At 45.3% G+C, this 18,106-nt stretch overlaps 3 protein-coding genes across 3 annotated transcripts in view; 1 reads left to right on the top strand and 2 right to left on the bottom strand.

Moving 5' to 3' along the window:
* LOC135896858 (uncharacterized) overlaps positions 1–1,399 on the top strand; it is a 38,582-nt gene extending 37,183 nt beyond the window's left edge. Inside the window, exon 8 of the mRNA XM_065425362.2 lies at positions 329–1,399. Coding sequence (XP_065281434.2) covers positions 329–543 — 215 coding nt within the window. The 3' untranslated portion in view covers positions 544–1,399. The remainder of the gene's footprint in view (positions 1–328) is intronic.
* Positions 1–5,212, bottom strand: part of LOC135896855 (uncharacterized) — a 514,087-nt gene extending 508,875 nt beyond the window's left edge. Inside the window, exon 1 of the mRNA XM_070538351.1 lies at positions 5,055–5,212. The gene's annotated coding sequence lies outside the window, so the exon portion shown is untranslated. The remainder of the gene's footprint in view (positions 1–5,054) is intronic.
* LOC135896875 (uncharacterized) lies at positions 1,371–4,218 on the bottom strand. The gene is made up of 4 exons (XM_070539367.1): positions 3,992–4,218; positions 2,575–3,201; positions 1,500–1,625; positions 1,371–1,396 (listed from the first exon to the last, which is right to left on the bottom strand). Exons 1-4 carry the CDS (start codon positions 4,059–4,061, stop codon positions 1,371–1,373), a joined length of 849 nt encoding a protein of 282 aa, XP_070395468.1. The 5' UTR covers positions 4,062–4,218.
* Positions 5,213–18,106: the final 12,894 nt, after the last annotated feature.

Below are 18,106 nucleotides of genomic sequence, written 5' to 3'. Positions count from 1 at the left end.
TTCTTTCGCGGAACCCGTATGGGTTTCCTTTGTAGCAATTGCTACGAACAGGTGGATGCCTGATTTTCCCTTTATTCATTACTTCTCTCCACCTTGTGGGTTTCCGCAGAACTACTACATCAAATACTTTAGAGACACTATGCGGAGAGAAGGAAATAATAGTAGGTCTTCCTCATGCTTCTGAGTCTGTGGACCCCTTTCTACAAGATCACTCTTGCATAAAAATGAGCGCATGTATAAAACTATCATACACTGATTATAAAAAAAATTGAGAACACTGATCCTTGGGCATGTTGCATAAGTGGTAACTTCTGCATTACAATTTCAGGAAAACCACAACTGAGTGACAAAGAGGTGACGAGCACAAGACGCATTGCATCTGTTCGAATTCATGTCGAGCGTGCAATAAACAGGATTAAGACTTACAGGATCTTTAAGCAAGCACTTCCCATACCGTCAAAGAAAAGCATTCGCAACATGGTATTTGTATGTGCAGGACTCTGCAACATGAAGTCCGAATTGATCAAGAAGCCAAGTGCTTAGGAAAATAAACAGACTTGCTTGTATTGGTTTTATGTTATACCTTTGCATCCTATTCTTGTACTCTGCGGTGCAGCTAAAGTGTTGAATGAAATAGAAGAGAACAGTGGAAGTGGATTGCAAATCTGCATGGCTGTGTCATTTGCAAGATTTCCTATGCCCCATGCTCTTTTTTCATGTACTCCAGTGCAGTACTAAAAGGTACTTACACTCATATTTATCTATTTGGCATGGTTTTAAATTTGACAAATTGTTGAGTACTCATTAGGTATATCTAGACTTCCATCATTGTGCATGTCTACCATGCGTGGAAGCAATTCAGCAAAGTAAAATTTCTTTAGCCGTGGCATATTTTTGGCTATGTAGGCAGGGTCAAAAGGGACATTAATGAGCACATCACTTTGAGCGATCCATACATAAAAAAAGCAAAGTGGCTTCTCAGTGCACAGCAGCTGAAGTTGCACCTGACTGTAATAGCCATTTGGCCCATTTTCAGCTAGGAACAATGTCCCGTCCTGGCCTAGCCTGACATCATACTTTCCTTGCCCAATTAGCTGTGTGATGTAATGCACATATGGGCATTTTATTTCAACAATGGCATTTGGATTGTCAATCATGCCATCAGGGCTAGCCGAAAGCCACGAAAGATTTTGGTGTACTGACGTACCGACTTCTCTAACTAAATAACCTGTTTTTTTTCGAGAATTGAGCGTGGGGAACTGCCTCCATTTGTTTTCCATGTTTTGTGGCTGCATTGCCAGAGAACACTGGGCAAAGCATTCTTGTTGCAGCTTTTTTTCCTGCGGTTGTTTCCTTTTTTGGCACTTTGGCTACATTTGACGCAGTGAGTCGCAGTCTGCGAGAAACCATCCACAGCTCAGAAGACTGGTTAGCAGTCTTCAAGCTGAGAGTAGCAGCAGCTGCTGTAGATAAGGCTACATACTTATCATAAAACGCACAGCACAATGCACAACCATTCGGAGCATTGTCCCCTGTGTGGTCACCATGCGTGTTGTCCACAAGAATATCCGCTGCAAGATGCTGTTGCCGTGGAGGCGCATTTAGTATTTCGTACAGGAGTGTACCTGCATGAAAACAGTGAAAGATAATGGTACTACGTAACCAACCAACATCATCTCGTGAATACCACTACAATAACTAGTGAGTTAGGCAAATGTGCCATGCTGTGCAGATTAACAAGTAGCAATACAAAGGCATGCCAAATTTTTAGGTTATTTGATTTTATCAAGGATATCGCACAACAGCGTTGAAAGTTTTTTGCAGAGCCACAGCTTCCACATGTACAAATTTGATTTTCCAATGAGATATGCTACTATAAGGTAGTGGTTGTTTGAACAGCTCTATGCTTCATTTCCAAGTTATTGCTGCCCATGAAAGACAGAAATTGTAGCTGCACTTGTCCATGCAGTGCACTCAATTACAAGATGACCATTTCAAATTATATATTCCAGTCATCACACAAGAGCCATTAAACTCGTCTATCCAAAATAGTGTTCTCAGCAAAACAGAAACGTTGTATGACACAGCACACAACACATATTCAATACCTCTTTTGCTTTAACAAAACTTCTGGAGCAATGAGTTAGCAAGTTTCCTCCTCTGCATCAAAAATGTAATCCCCGCTTAGTACAAGCTATCTTATGATGAAGGCGGTAAATTGCAGACACATTGCAGTGCTTCATCCAGACACTGGGTTTTTATCGCTGCTTGCGGAACAAAAAACATTTCAGCTATCCACATTCTCTCATCATAGTCGCGTTTACAATAAACACCTGCAATTACAAAATGTTAATACTTTTATGGTAAGTACGGGTATAAGTGCACAGCAAGCTCCTAATAATTTATAAACAGATTAATACTTTCATATCACTGCTGATTGCATAATTTGGCTGAAGGCACAATTTTTTGTCCATGCCTATCCTATATAAAACCGAAGTGCTGCAATTCATGTACTCATTAAATTCCCACTAGGAGTGCATCATATGACAGTAGTGTAGCATCTGAAATACGTACCAGGAATGGTGAAAAGGTCAGGAAATGGCGACTCTTCGTGCAGCTTTCGTATGTCTTCTTCTGTTGGTGGCACGAACGTTGGCCTTGAACACCCCGCAGGCTGAGGATCTACAGTGCCTTGCTCCAGATGAAAGTCTATATCTTCAAGCACAGCAGGCTGAACATTTCGCTTTGTGCCCGAGTTCCAGGCTGCTGTTTGGTCAGTGCACGTCTTGGTTGTCAACCCTTGACAAACTGCCATATCAATTTTCCATAAAATGGCTCCAACGTGGCTGCAGACTTTACCACGGCCAGCCATACATGTGCAGCCAGCTGTGATTACCTCCCCACTTTTTTTTGCACAAACCCATGCAGTACGGGGAGTGCCACTGAGAGCTTGCGATGGAGACACTTCCCCTTTCACATAGCTGAGCTCCAGGTCAATGCAGTGGACGAACAGTTTTCCAACCCATCCACTCTGGAAATAGTTGTACGACTCCAGTGATCTGTAACTCTTTACAGCCTGCAGGTCGCATGCCTTGGAATTCAATAGATAAAAAATGATATCCGGGGCTCTCACTGGAGGCCACTCTCGCATGTCGTCTAGCCATCTCTTCACCAGGTCAGGATGGCCATAACTGCGGCCATCTAGAAATAAAGCCAGAACAACAAAATGAAGCTTAAGATTGGTTTGTGGGTGTTCTTAGATGGATAACGATTTGCATTCATTAACTGCACATGACAACTGGTGAAAAATGAAGGCAATAACAGCAACGACAGGCTACAACTATGTCATAAATCATGACTTACTGCTTGCAACTCTAATGCTGTCGCACGGGCGCTTTGAACGGCGATTTTATTCTATCCAGATCCACACATTCACGATCCATCTATCGCGTTTGAGCCTCTCGATCACGATTGTAGGCTGTCGCCCCCCCCCCCCCCAATTAAGCTGCGAGCTCAACCAACGCGATCCGGATCGTTGGAGCGTACGGCAGCAATTCGACGCCGGCAAGCGAGAAAAATCTAACGGCAGATCTCGGTCTCATGCTGGAGCAGATCGCTGCGAGTCAAAAGCGAGCTTTCGTTCATTAGCTTCAATAAACCACCGATTTTGAATGCCTCCGAAAACATGCGAAGCACGACGTCGTAACGGAAGAATTGATCTCGTAAAAAACAGCGAGCGCTCACCTTGGAATTAAGGCGCTATTGCAGTTCAAGATTTACCAGAGCCAGCGGAAAACTTCTGCACCACCGGCCGTCTATACAGCGTTGAAGTAGCGGCATTTAGCTATCTGCCCTGGCGCAATGTTGAATTTGCAAGAAGACCTAGTGCGAGCATGCCATTTCATCGTGCTCGCTTGGAGAATTGTCAATACGACGCTGTCGTGAACATCAAAGCGGTGAAATAAATCGGGAACATAGTGAGTGGTCTTACCTCCCAAGTCAACGGGTTCCTTAGACGCACCAGCGCAAGGCGTGGCCGACTGTGCAGATGACGGCGCCATCCGGAGCGTGAGCACGCACGTAGAGCGCGCACGGTACGTGCACCCACACCAGAACACGCGAAACACTGGCGATGCTAGCCTTTGTGTCAGTGATCTAGGCCCAGGAGATGTACAAATTAATCAAGCCAACGTTTCCGCAAGGCTTACATAGAACGAAAACGAGAGGGATTAGACACACGTTACGTTGAGTGTGCGCGGCTGGACCGAAAGCCTGGAGAGCCAACAGCCCAAGATGGCGTCGTCGTCAGACGTCGCTAGCGGCGCAGTATGGCGGAGCCCAAGCGGGCTTCAGTGGAAAGGTGTATATGATCCAAAGGTACACAATCGATTTATTTTGCATCATGTGTCGGAGATGTTGCATCTGTCTATTACCTTTCAGTATGCTTTCAACAAAACGTAAGGCGCCTGCCCAACATCTTCCTAATGATTTGTGCCTGCTCTACACCAAGAAAATGGCCGTTGTCCGATGACATTTAGCCAGAAACTTGGAACACAATACCTAAAGTATAAGTAACACCCTTCCTTAAAAGGATAACGCATTATTGGCTACATAGCAGTGACCTAAGCAAAGTTAACGTAGCAAGTAACTAGGAACAATACAATTATACACTATAAAACGAGACTAACACAAGCAAATGAAGTATATGCTACACAAATGACAACTAAACTTTATAAAAAAGGACGAAGGATGTCGAAATATAATTTAAACCGAGCATTAGACGAAAGGCATATGCCTATGGAAAAACATTGAACATTCCTTACACATTTTGGAGTGCGGCAAAAAATTGTGTTGCATACCACTGAAAAAGTGCCTCCGCTAAGACTACAAGGGGCTGGCACACTCTGCAACAATATTATTTGGCCTAGATGCAAGGCGCTACATTGGCAGCGTACTGAACATTGCCGAGGTTCAATTATTGTATTCTTTTTTGTAAATAAATTTTGATGTTCTCTGTAAGCTTACAGGATTCAATCGTATGCGTATAGACTTACCGAAGCGGAATCGGCAAACAAGCTGCTCGAATTGTCCACCGTGAAGAACAAGAACTTCGAATGCAGAAAAGCGCACTAGAGAGAGGCAATAAAGCGATTCGCTGATGCAGATAGCAGGCGTAGACTGGACTGATCTGCTTGATTTCTAGATTTAACAACGGAGCTGCAGGGTTGATATATCGGAGACCCTAGCTTCATAAGTTTCCACAGCTCTGCAGCTATCGTAATTCTTTGTGGTAGCTCGCCATGAATGGCATTAGTTGTGCTCTGACACGCTGGACGTTACAATCGGTACTGTTGTCCCATTTGATTCCAAGAATTACTTATGTGATGTGCTTCATGCTTTCCGTCAAATGGTATTCTACGCAATCTCGCTGTGAGATTAATTCTTTGATTCTGTTTCTTTATCACTTTTCGATGCGGCCAAGGGACTTTTCGTCTCGCCCATCAAAAATATAGGGCATTTCTTTTCTGAAGATAGATGAACACGAGGCCAACAGCTGGAACGGCAGTGATCGCGCCTGTATGTTAACTTGGCAACAGTAGGAGATATTGAACTGGCGCGCTAACCGAATCTCTGAACTATCAATGGGACAATAGATATTGTTTTGCAGTTTGACCTCATCCCGGTAACTTCGTCAGTATTTCAGGCAAAGCAGCACACTACAGCAACTAGAAGAAATAGTGGCATTGAAAATGCCGAGGAATTATGCACTCCCTATCATTTGCATAGTCTACAGCACAATCGCTGATATATTTTGGTCCATACCAGCGTCTAACTAAATTGTTGCTCAAACAGCTTCACATTCATTTCGCACACATGTGCCCCTATATGCATGTTTCTGTGAATACATTTAACGGTTACATTTGTTTACTAGATGTCTATCAATGCTGTATAGTGCTAAATTTCCGAGAAATCTCTGTCACGTATACTTTTACATCTTTTTGGATAAATTTTCATTTGCTATATGACTAAGTTAAAACCGGAGTATAGGTCTTTCTATACGCGAAATAAAACTGACAAGTCCTGCAATGTGTATTTGTATATTGCTAAAACGGCGTGCGATGTGGCTATTTGTGTTAATTTATTTAATGAAACATGTTTTTTCAAACCTAGAAACAGTCTCCTGTCTCGGAGAGCTGTTTTAACAGCTTTTAGTAGATAGCTGATTCGAAAATGACATTCTCATTCCTGGAAACAAGGCTTAGAACAGCTCCGCTTTCTCGCAGTCAGTGCATTTGTTTTTGTAATGCTTTTTGACATTGTGGCAGCGTCGGCTTCCAAATACCGGCTTAATCGTTCGCCTTGCTTGCCATTACACGCAATAATATTGAACTGTAGATAGGCTCCATTCGGCAACTATTGAACTTGAGTCTTTCAGCCCTGCAATTTTTTTATGACACTTTTATTTTTTCTACCATGTATTTCGGTTCTTTGCCGCATAAGAAACCGAAGTTTATAAAAAAAATGTTTGTGTTTAGTTTCATGTAATGTCTGGGATCATGTCCTCAAATGAGGACATTAGGGCCCAGTTGGTGTAGAAGAGACAAAACGGGATCTTTTGTAACAGTTTATTTTCCATGTTACAAACATACTTCGATGCAGTAAAAGGTGCTAATCTTGAGGCTGCAGTGTCGCCTGCATATTCTGCGATGTTTTAGAAGTCAAAGAAACCGACCCGTCAATCCAGACAAACAGCAGCTGAGTTCACGCGATGTGTGTGTGTGGAGCCAGATGCGCTGCTAGCACTTCTTCCTTGCTGACGTCAATCTTCCGTTCTCTCGTTTGGTATATTTCCGAATACTTGAGGTACTGGCAATATGCTATTTTCAGTGATGGCTTCCAGTATAAGCGCAGACGGGGGTATTTAACGACTCCCATTAGCAAGTGTAGAAAAATGAGCTTCCATATTTCTTCTTCATTCGTTTCGACCGATTTTCCTTCTTTGAAAACAAAATACAAGTTTGTTTCGTTAGCCAGCTGAACAAACACTTTCTTTGGCACGTAACGCGACAGAGAGAGAGAGAGAGAGAAGGGAAGACGGAAAGGCAGGGAGGTTAACTAGACTGAGTCCAGTTTGCTACCCTACGCGTGGGGAGGGGAATGGGGAGTGAAAGAGAAAGAGAGAGAACTTAAGTGTAGGTTGTCTATAGTCGGGCACTCAAGTCCGTCGCCTTCAGGTAGCGAAAAAGCGCTCTAACTGCTTTTTGGGCCAATGAGCTGTGAGGCCAGGCTCCCAAGATCTTCGCTTCCGTGAATGGCCTGTCATCCAGTCTATTTAATGCACACTGGAGAGTCTCACGTTGATTAACGAAGCGAGATAACGCGACAAATATTCGTACAAATATTCGTACGGATATGGCAGCTCGTCAAGACAATGCTCATTTTCGTCACCAACTCCACTGAAATCAGCAGATGGTTTGTCAAAGGCTCTTCTGGACCATGACATTTCATTACACGGTTGCTCTTCATCTGATTATCCAGAAGTTTCCAACGAATCGACGACGCAGTCTTCGCTTCCTGTTTCTTCGCGAATGAAGTCGTTATCTTCGTCATATTCTTCATTCCCTTGAACGTGTGATAAATTTCCATTATCAAGTTGGGCGAACATTTCATCTGCGTCTTCGAGCGGCACAAATCAAGACCTGCGGGCCCTAGTCGCTGAGTAGAAGTGAGGTTTCATTCCGGTGCCTGAAAAATAAACAGAAGTCGCTTTACTTCAAGGTGCCACCCTAGCCCAACAAGCGAGACGCGGCACCCACTCAGCCCTCGTGTACACAAATGAGTACACACATTATTATGCATGCGGTGACTCAACTACGCATCCGTGTGGGATGTTTTAAATAATTAGGTCTTCTATAGGGAGTTAAAAACATTCTCCTAAGTTCTCAACTCGCCAGTGACAGCGCCTCGCAAGTAAAAGAAAAGAAAACGCACTTACTTGGTTTAGCGTCGACGTTGTCGTCTTTCATCTTCCTTGTTTCTTGTCGGTGCTCTGGCAAACGCGAGCGCAAGAGAACTTATGTCCATGGCGATAGAGGTACCTGTTGACTTATTTGGGTTTGTGTTTTTGTTTCGTTTTGCTTGTTTATGGCGCAACCCACGGCTTCAATGCCTTGTTCTCATTTGAGGACACCAGGGCCCAAAGGGTTAAAATGTGCTAGTGTGCTGGATTTGACCTGCCAAATTACCGCCGTCAAACAATTTGTGAGCCTAACAGTATTTCACAGGGCAGCGTAGCACACCACCTCGTGGACGCCGCACGTGCTCGTATTGCTAAACTTATCTTTGTCGGAGCATGCCTGCCGATGGCAGGTGAACATATAAATAGGAGGCCTGAGTACCTTCGGTTGTTGTGGTGTCGCCGGATGCCCAGCAGCTCCTTATATCCGAGTAAACCGCGTTGTACTCTATGTGTGTCTTACATGCCATGTTTCACAATGCACATGTGAAGCTGCAAGCTGCACTCACATTCTGGCACCCAACATATTTTTGTATCAAGTCCGCTGATTGTGCCTGGTTGTCGCTGTGTGTCTGTGTACCACCGAGAAATCTATTTTGCGTGTCTCATTTTTCTTGTGTTGCTGCTTTGTTCCGCATGACTGAACCAAATGAACGATGTGGTGTCCTCTACTTCGTCATGCTGCTGCCTGATGTTCAGAAGGCCTGATGAAGCAAACTACAAAGATGTGCATTACAGCCTCCTACCACTTATGCCACCTCCCGAAGCATTCCCACATTTCTTTATCAAAGCAGAAACCGAAACAATGGGCTCAGCTGCCGAGAAACAAGGTTTATGGCCACGCGTTAGTCGTCGGCTTTCTTTGATAATTGAACGAAAAAACCAGTCAAAAACACAAAGGACAAGAGCAGAGGTTCACACCACAACGACTGGTTTTTTTTTTGCGTGTAGCTGTGTCGTTGTTTTTTTAGTCGTTGTGGTGTGAACCTCTCCTTTTGTCCTTTGTGTTTTTGACTGGTTTTTTCATTCAAGTATGTACCAACTGGCCCAGATTTCAACCTTTCTTTGATAAGTTTGGTTCATACTCCCCAGCCACTGGCGCTTCGCAAGCCTATGTGTTGTCCCGGCTTCTGCCAGTAGTATTGTGGCAAGGCGCAGGACGTTAATAGAGGCCCTACAATTGTTTCAATGTAGCAAAAATCGAGATGTGGTTTCTAGAAGAGCTCCTGCCACCTGAATACGAGCTGCAAATTCAGCCTGATCTCGATTTGCGAACGCACGACCCGGATAAATTTGGATAGAGTAGTCAAGAATGACAGTGTGTTCGATGGGGCTGGTTGGTTCGTCTTTAGAATATGAACAGTAACAACACAAAGCCCGACTAAGCTCTTTACTCGCTCATTCTTTGTTGCGCTCTTCCTCTCTTTATTCTAAAGAATGACGGGGTTCTTTGGGTCATTCGACAAAGTCACCCCAAGTTCAAACCATGTTCTAATCATCGAGCAAACCACTCCGGAAGCACGCTGAATTGAAGGCGTTGTGGCAGCCCAGTGCCACCGCCCGAGGTAGCAAACCAGGCACAAGTGGGACAACGAAGCCAGCCAGCACCTGAACGCTATGGCCACAACGGAAGCGCCATCTTCTCCGACTTTGTCCTGGTAGGCTGTGCCCTGCCACGGAGCCCTCGAATAAACTGGCGATTATCTGACGTACCACGCCGTGTCCACAATGGTAACCCAGAAATTGGCAACATGGCGCTCATGTCTGAACACATAGCCGTGGGCAACACCCTCAAGCAATCGCTGTTTCCTTTTTCTTATCAGAAAGCCCGACCATCTGCGTACTCAAACCGGAAGCAAGAGTCTACCTCCACGACATCACGTCGCAGCAGACCAAGTGCAATATCATGAACTGATCTGTGCCACGATATCGCACCTCCAGGGCCACAGGCCCACCCTATCCTTCGGAGCTTTATGTTAGCCCTACCGGAACCGGCAGTGTCAGGAAAATTTCTCCCTGCCTTAAAGCTACAACTCTAGGTATTCTCGTTCACCACTCTCATCGCAATCATTCATCGCTCTCATCGCAACGCTCATCGCAATCGTCCCCTCTAATAAGCTGAGCCACGACTAAAGGAACTCCTATTAGAGCCGCGACCTACACGCAGAGAACCTATTTGATTCCATAACGTGTGGTCCATCACCTTGCGATAAACAATTAATAAGATAACGCAGATAAAATTAAACCAGTGGGTGTCCACGTGGGAAGCTCAGTTATTACTGGAAATTAAATGTAGAAGTGTTGTAAAGAAACAATATTTTCTTTTACCAAACTAGCAACATCCTTCAATTGCTATATTCTCCTAAAAGCATAAACAAAATGCTGACGTGACCTCACGCCAGAACACCGCTCGTTCATTGGTCTCCCTTGCGCCGTGACATTCTTTCTGCGAGCGATGTCACCAAGACGTAAAAGCACCACCGAACCGGTTCAAAGTGAACCGTTGCAGAATGCGGCCCAAGAACGTGCTTCGCCAAAAGGCAAGCCATTTAGAAGTTCAGGCCCTCAGCACCGCTGCCAATACTCACTTGATGTACACCGGCGTGAGCAGCATGGTTGCAGTGGCTGCCCGCGGTTTACTGGGCCTTTCCGGTAACTTGGTCGACTAATCGTCAAACTACGACTTCCACTCTCATGACTCTTGCGATTGTTCTAATCCATCACGCGCTTTCTTTGTTGCCGCGACGCCGATGCCCCGTGGTACGCGCGGGTTTGCCCCAGAACCTCCAGCGCTGAACCCACTGCACCGGGTACTTTGCTCACATCCCAGTAATCGATCACCTTTTTAATGCGTACCAGGCTGGAGATGCTCTCATTACGGCGATGAAAGCGTTGCAAAGGCACCCCATCTTAAGCGGTCTACTAAAACGGGCGTGTCTCGAATCTGCCGACGAGATCCACTTCTAAAGAATGGCTACAGCGGTTCCAGAAATGAGCACCGTACTCCATCGTAAGGCGACATTCCCATTACGGTGTGTACTGCGACACGCGCCCAAGCACGCTACTCTAAACAAGAAGACGGACACAGCTGCGTTGACGGCACAAACCCACGTAGCTTCGAGGATGTGCATCAGATTCCTTCAAGTACTTCCTGCCAGAAAGCCGTGCAAGACCTATTCGCAGTACCACTCTCAGCCTTCACCAACAGCCAGCTTTTTCTACCCATCAATTTCACAACTGGATTTGGCTCCCTATCGAACACATGCGATTCCCGAACCTATATATGTACTACAAATCATCATGATACGCACCTTGGACCAATGTCGAAAACACGGTATATGTGTAGTCCTTAAGTTCCGCATTTTACGCGCCCTTTTCTTTTTGTCTGCTATGAAAGCGAAAGCCTTAAAGGGAAGCTGAAGAGTCTGTCTAATTCAATAAGACACTTATATACGGGTGCGGGAACCTTATAAACCATGTAGGTAAAATTCGGTTTTTTTTCAGTTAGGAGAGACGTAATCGTCGGTTGAAATTGCGCTGTAGCTCCGCCCCCCGTCGAGTGAGCGAGCGGTGCGGAGACCGGAAACCGCGGTGTTGTGACGTCAACTCTAGTGTTTCGTTCCTTCGCAGCGTCCGCGACCGTGCCTGACCGCGCTTGCTTCTGCGTGCGTGCCATCGTAATCTGCTTCGATCGACCCTGCATTCTTTTGTTGGTGTGTCTGCGCGTATGTAGTGTGGTAGTCAACGTGCTTGGTAGTCAACGTGAGTGGTAATCAACGTGAGTGGTAGTCAACGTGAGTGGTAGTCAACAGATGAAGGTCACTACACGTACTGCATGAACCGGGAAGCTTTTCACGCGTTTAAACCATCTTTGTAGATTGCCGACAGCTTTGGACAGCGCACAAATGCCGACGATCGCATCCCCGCTTACGTTCAACGAGGAGGCATGCAGGAACACAACACTACAGTTGTTTGACCGGAAACGAGCTCACTAGATCGGCGAAAGATCGGCGAGATCAATAGATCGCTTTGCAAAAAACATACTCACCAAAGAGCATTTCCAACACGAGGAGATCCCAAGACTTTGCTTTCATTCGCGTCGAAAGCACTGCTCGCACCAGCATCGTTTGCTTCTTCGAAAGGCCGGCTCTTCCCAATCGGCTCGTACATGTAGGGAGTAACGCCGAACTCCTCAGAAAAACGCATTCTCTCTAAATTTTCAATTACCGTCTCAGAAAAACAGCACCAAACTACCTGGCACCACGCTTCATGTGTAGCGGCCGCGGTCGGTTACTATAGTCGACGTCACGAGGTGCACCAACCAATCACAGGCGGAAACGAGACGCGTGAACTGGGCGTGTCCGCTGCTGTACTTTTCGTCGAAATAAAATATATTTGCTCTTTTTTTCGCTCAATTCGATACGGAATTCGGAGGGTTGAAAACCATTATGTACAGATGTTCACCCATTTTTTTCTGCAAAACCTTTCAGCTTCCCTTTAAATGGCTCATACCCCCCATTATCGGGTGGTGGTAACAACTTTATTGAGATTCTGCTCAGTTATGATCTGGCAGGCCTTTGTGAGGGGATGGCCCCTCATGAGGAGCGACCCTTTCAGCCCAGGCAACGACGGCTTTTTGTAGTTTTTGATCCTGCGTTCGGAGCAGCTCCTCCCACGTCTGTTGTGAGAGAGCTGGTAGGAGCGACCTGTGAGGAGGTAAACCCTCGCACCCTCCAACAATGTTTGGGTAGCCAATGTTTGATTTGCACAGTTTTGACATATTGGGTCATATTGGGCCGTTGGTAAGTATGGTCAGCCAATTCGGGCTGGGGAACGACTTAGTTTGGATTAGACGCAGGATCGAGGCTTGCGCTCGCGTGAGGCTTGCATTTGAGGCGGCATGGGGTACAGAAAGCCATGTGAGCTCGCCTCGCGAAGACATGGGCTCGTGCTACTGCACTCGCGTTCGTCGTCGTCTTACACAGCTGGCTCCGATGCCATTCATCGCGCCAAAAGGAAAGTTAATTAAGATGGAAATAATGCAGCCACTCGAACCCATGGCCTTTGGTGTGAGTGGAATCGGTGACCTTTGGTGTTAACACCAAGATAATTAAGGCATAGTTAATTATTATAGAGGTAATTAGGACACCCGTACTCATGACCTTCGGCGGGAGAAAAATAGTGAGAAGTAACAACGCATTCGAATGAGAATGTAAAGTAATTTAATGACTGTCTGCTGAGCGCGCAGTCATTCGCCTTCACCCTCTTTGGTGCAAGCTCAAGTGTTTGTAATTTTTGTGCGTTCCCGCGCCTTTACCCCATACTTCTATTTCCTTGACCGGCCACCGCAATTTAAGTAAGGGGAAGCGGACAAATTGCAGAAGCCGGCATCACCCTCCTTATCCGTTCATGTATTCACCACGCTGGCTCAGCCCCAGCCAAGCCCTATGTACTTGAGCGTGCTCCTCGCCTCTTGTCAGCCTATCAAATTAGAAAACCCGCTCAATGTTGGCAATGTTGTTTGCTTTGACATAAAACAAAAGGGACTTCCTATTTCCTATTATTCCTATTATTTGATGTTTAAAACAACGGTGCCGGTTACCGCTCGGTGGTTTCGTCGGAGGTTAAGTAAATCGGAAGTGAGGATATTGCAATCACAAACGCAGTGCCCTTTCACTGTGTGAAGAAGGATGAGCAGAGAAGCTGTGTATGTGAACTTCACCTACAGTGCGTACATACACAGGGACCAAAAGAACGAAAAAGACAAGCGCTGACTTCCAACTGATTTTTATTTTCAGTATTATCAGTTGGAAGTCTTCGAGATCGAGACCTTCGAGATCGGCGCACGTATGGGGAGTGCTTCGTGACCTTTTCACCTCCCCCGCGGGTCTGCCCGGTATTGCACCATCTTCGGGAACAGCCCACTTTGTGTGTACGCAAGGACACGATCTTGGGGTAACAGGCCCTTAACCGCTCCACACTAATTCGCTGTAAAATCTATTACGTCTTCGTGTTTCCTAATTAATTAATACATTAATGGTGACACGAAAGCGGGAGAAGTGGCAAGAAAGAGCGCGTTCGCGTGCTAGCGCCGAGAGGCGCCAACGAACCAGCTATGAAAAACAAAGATGCTGGAGCCACCCTGCTGATGTTGCTTTTGTGTTAACATAGCTACGGCTAGGCATGTCGCGAGTCACACCTATACAAAAGATAACGGTGCTACGATAAGAAATCAAGGAAGCTGTCTACTTACTGCAACAGTAAAACGTGCCCTATACCTAACGGACATTCAAATATTCAACTTGACCGACGCTGTGATCGTAATTTATTGGCTAGGAGGCTGAACGAAATGCTGGAAACAGTTTGTAGCAAATCGAGTTGCAGAGGCACGCTGCCTTAGTTCAACGTAGTGAGACATTGTCTGGAGAATCAAAATCCTTCCAGTTAACTGTCTAGAGGATCCGCTGTAGGGAAACTCTTAGACAGATGAATATCGTGGAAGGGATCGGACTTCTTCGACACCGAGGTGTTCGATGGGCCCTGTTGCACGGAGGATACAGTTATAATATGGGAAATTGCGTCCCAAATAACAGTAGTTCAGGGTACAATAGGCTTGGAAGAAGAAACTAGGCGTTGGGCAGCAGCTGTTCGACGGGTACTTACGTATGCAAACAATGGCGACTACAGATCTTATAAAAAAATTATGCGTACAATTGCGTGGACGCAGGTTCGCTGAAAATTACTAATGCACAGATACAACTGAAAAGCAAGTGGCCGAGTTATATCGCATTCGTCGAACGCAAAATAAACTATTTCGACCGTTTGTTAGGGTAATGAACTTCACACTTCAGCGGGTCACCCCCTTGGTGTCTTAACGAATTACGGTCTTCGCTAAGTAGGTCTACTTAGGTACTTAGGTCTACTTAGTAGGTCTACGGAAACTCGAAAGACAGTTATGGGGTTTCATCCCCTTACTTTTACTTCTCACCCCAATCTTGTGCGGTCACATTGAGGCCTGTCTGTGAGTGAATGAGTGTGTTACCTCAACTCAATACCCCTGATCACCACCCGTTTCCTCATCCCACCTCAGAAGAAATAGTAATTATAATTGCTAAGCTCCATCCTCTCTGCGGCGGTGACCCACTATAATATGGCCCGATGGGGCGTCGCCGGCGTTCCAAATCGACAGCGGCCGATCGCGTTATGGGCTGCTCAGTCCAAAACGCAGAACCACCCCCATCCGGCAATGCGTGATCTGTATTAAGTTACCTTTTTTTTTGAAATAGGGCAGCAGTGCGCTCAAACATTGTATTACCAAGAAGTGTAGGGGTCGGCCAATCTTTCAAGCTTTTAAACGCTGGCCTCCGTTTTCTTTTTGAGCAAACTGGGGTAAAGCTTATGGGTACTGATGGCCAAGTCGGTTATTTATGTTCTTTTCAGTTCCTCAAAATCTTTTGTTAAGACATTACATGAGGGAGTGGGGGCTGAATGACAATGGAAGATACTACAAATTACAAAGGGGTATATTCGATGAACCGATTGAATGTAAGTGGGTCGATAATAGTGGCAACTTCGGTGGCAGGCCCTTCCTGTCTCGTGTTATGCGCCGAAAAAAAAAATGATTGCTGAAAAGTCATGGTGTGAGCTTGTGGGGGATACACTGTTTTAGAGTGACAGGTGTGGGCCACGTGATGCGCTCTTTTTATGTACGGGTGGTCAAAAGCAAAGAATGGAAATTTTATATGGAGAAAGTTGAGACGTGCTATTCCATGGCGTGAGGCTAGATGGCGTAATTATATTTGGGCCTTTAGTGCTTAGATGCTTGAATTAGGGGGGGGGGGGGGCGGGTTACGAATAATTTGACAGAATAAACCGTATAGCGTGACTCTGAAACCGCTTGGGGGCGTTAATAAAATTATTGTGGTGGGGGTCTAAAATAGCATCGTCATACTCCATCTAGCGCCGCACAAAAGTTAGGCAAGCATGTTTTTAATAGAGGGAGCAGCGTTGAAAAGTTACGGCATAGATAACCTTCAGTACGATTAGCAGAATTTTTTGTGTGGTTAACATGACAGGTCCAAGTTAAAGCCCGCGAGATATACACACCAAGGTATTTGAACGAATCAGTCATTGCAGTCTGCATGTCATTCATGCTATAATTAGGTATATCGTAATTACGACTACGATGAACAGATATTAACAAGGTTTTAGCGACATTTATTGACAAGATCCAAGTTTTGTATGCGTGATAGGTCATATTGCAACACGAAATGGTCGGAGGGCCTAGTAACTGCTCGTTAAGTCACACAATCATCTGCGAAGAGTCGGACACAAAAAGAAAGATTACAAGGGAGGTCATTGATGTACATTAGGAAAATGAGGGGACCAAGTATGGTTCCTGGAGGTAAGCTTGAAAGCACGGGTGTTAAGGATGAAGAGTGTAAGTTAGCGTATACGAACTGCTGACGGTTAGATAAAAGCCCTCGAGTTCAGCTTAGAACACAAGCATGAATGTTAAGACAGGGTAACTGTATTAAGAGAAGACCACGTGGGACCTTATCGAACGCCTTTTCAAAATCTAAACATATTGTGTCAGTAGAGATGTTACGATCTAGGTTTAAATGTAAGTCGTGCAAGAAAAGAGCAAGTTGGGTGTCACAGGAGTAATTTTTGCGGAAGCCATGTTGACTTGGGTAAAAGAAATTGACGGATGGTATGAAGTTAGCAATAAGCGAGCATAAAATATGTGTAAATATTTTAGTCGACACGCTTGTTATGGAAATAGGGCGATAGTTACTCGGTTATGATTATAAAGAAACAGTCTACCGGCGATATTCGTGCAAGCAATATTCGGAGGCCTTCGCACCCCTCACAGCAGGCCAGCTTTCAGCCCTCTCCACATTTCCAAGCGATTGGTGTGATTTTTGCAGGACCATGTCAGCAGAAAGATAAGGGAAGACTAACGATGAAGCGTTACAGATCTTCACTTGTGCGGTCGTCAGAGAAGTTCGTATGGAGCTTATCACCAGTGCTGGGACATATTCAGGACATATTCATGCTAACATTCAAAAACTTGTGGCAAGACGAGGTATCCATCAGCCTGTATTCTCTGAAAAGGCCAAAACATTTAAACAGGCCTCAAGGCATATTTGTCTAATTTATGGTGTAATCAAATCAGCGGAACTATAATCGCATTTCTGAAGTCGAAGGGCTACTTGGAAATGTATCGCTGAACATGCTCAATGACTGGGAAATGCATTCTTTCAATATGAAGAAATTTTTTATCCTGCTCATCCAACTTGAAGCGATGATAAATTCACGATCGATAACGTTTGTACGACTGGAAATTGCTGAACCACCTCCATTTGGCCAGCTCAATTTCTAATAGGCCAAAAATTTACAATGCTTTGCCCAGACTGATACAGCAAATACATTGGCCAAGGTAACTCTGAACATAGGAAAATTAATAGAAGTATATTGGGGCAGAGACCGCAAAGTCTGCTCTTGCGATGATCGCAGTTTTTGTGGCACCACGTTGAGACCGCCGTTACAAATGATGTGCCAGCTAGAAACTGCCAGACAGGCTCCGATACTTCATAAACATTCATCTTGAAAGAAGCAAGAACAGGGAAATTGTTCAGCCGGGAGCCTGTAATGTTCTGCGAGAAAAGTGCATATAGAAGCGCGCGTAGACACAAGTACGCGCCCTCAATATTTTAGTTGCTCTTACGAGCGTTTAATAAACAAGATATTCTGTCCGCTGCGTGGGCGCGGCCAGCGGCTACAATGGCCTCCCGTTAGGGGGTCCTGACAGTAGCTCCTCAGGACCAAATGAAGTTCTTTGTCTGTCTGTTCGGCTCTACTTTGCACCCGCTTCCTGATATTCAACACATGCAACTTTTGTCGGACAACGGCATCTATATGCCAGAGTGAAGATGCGTTGTCAAAGAAATGATGACTAGGTGCTGCTAGTAATGGATTCGAGTTCACGAATAAATCACGTAAAATTTAGCAAACCAGATGGGTGCGCTCCAGGGTGTTGGTCTTCACACGACGATGTCGATGTCGAATTTGGCAGCCTACTGAACC

The sequence above is a fragment of the Dermacentor albipictus genome, chromosome 5 (genome assembly GCF_038994185.2).
Source record: "Dermacentor albipictus isolate Rhodes 1998 colony chromosome 5, USDA_Dalb.pri_finalv2, whole genome shotgun sequence".
Classification (NCBI taxonomy): domain Eukaryota; kingdom Metazoa; phylum Arthropoda; class Arachnida; order Ixodida; family Ixodidae; genus Dermacentor; species Dermacentor albipictus.
The sequence above is the reverse complement of the archived record's forward strand: the minus strand, read 5'-3'. Positions and strand labels throughout refer to the sequence as shown.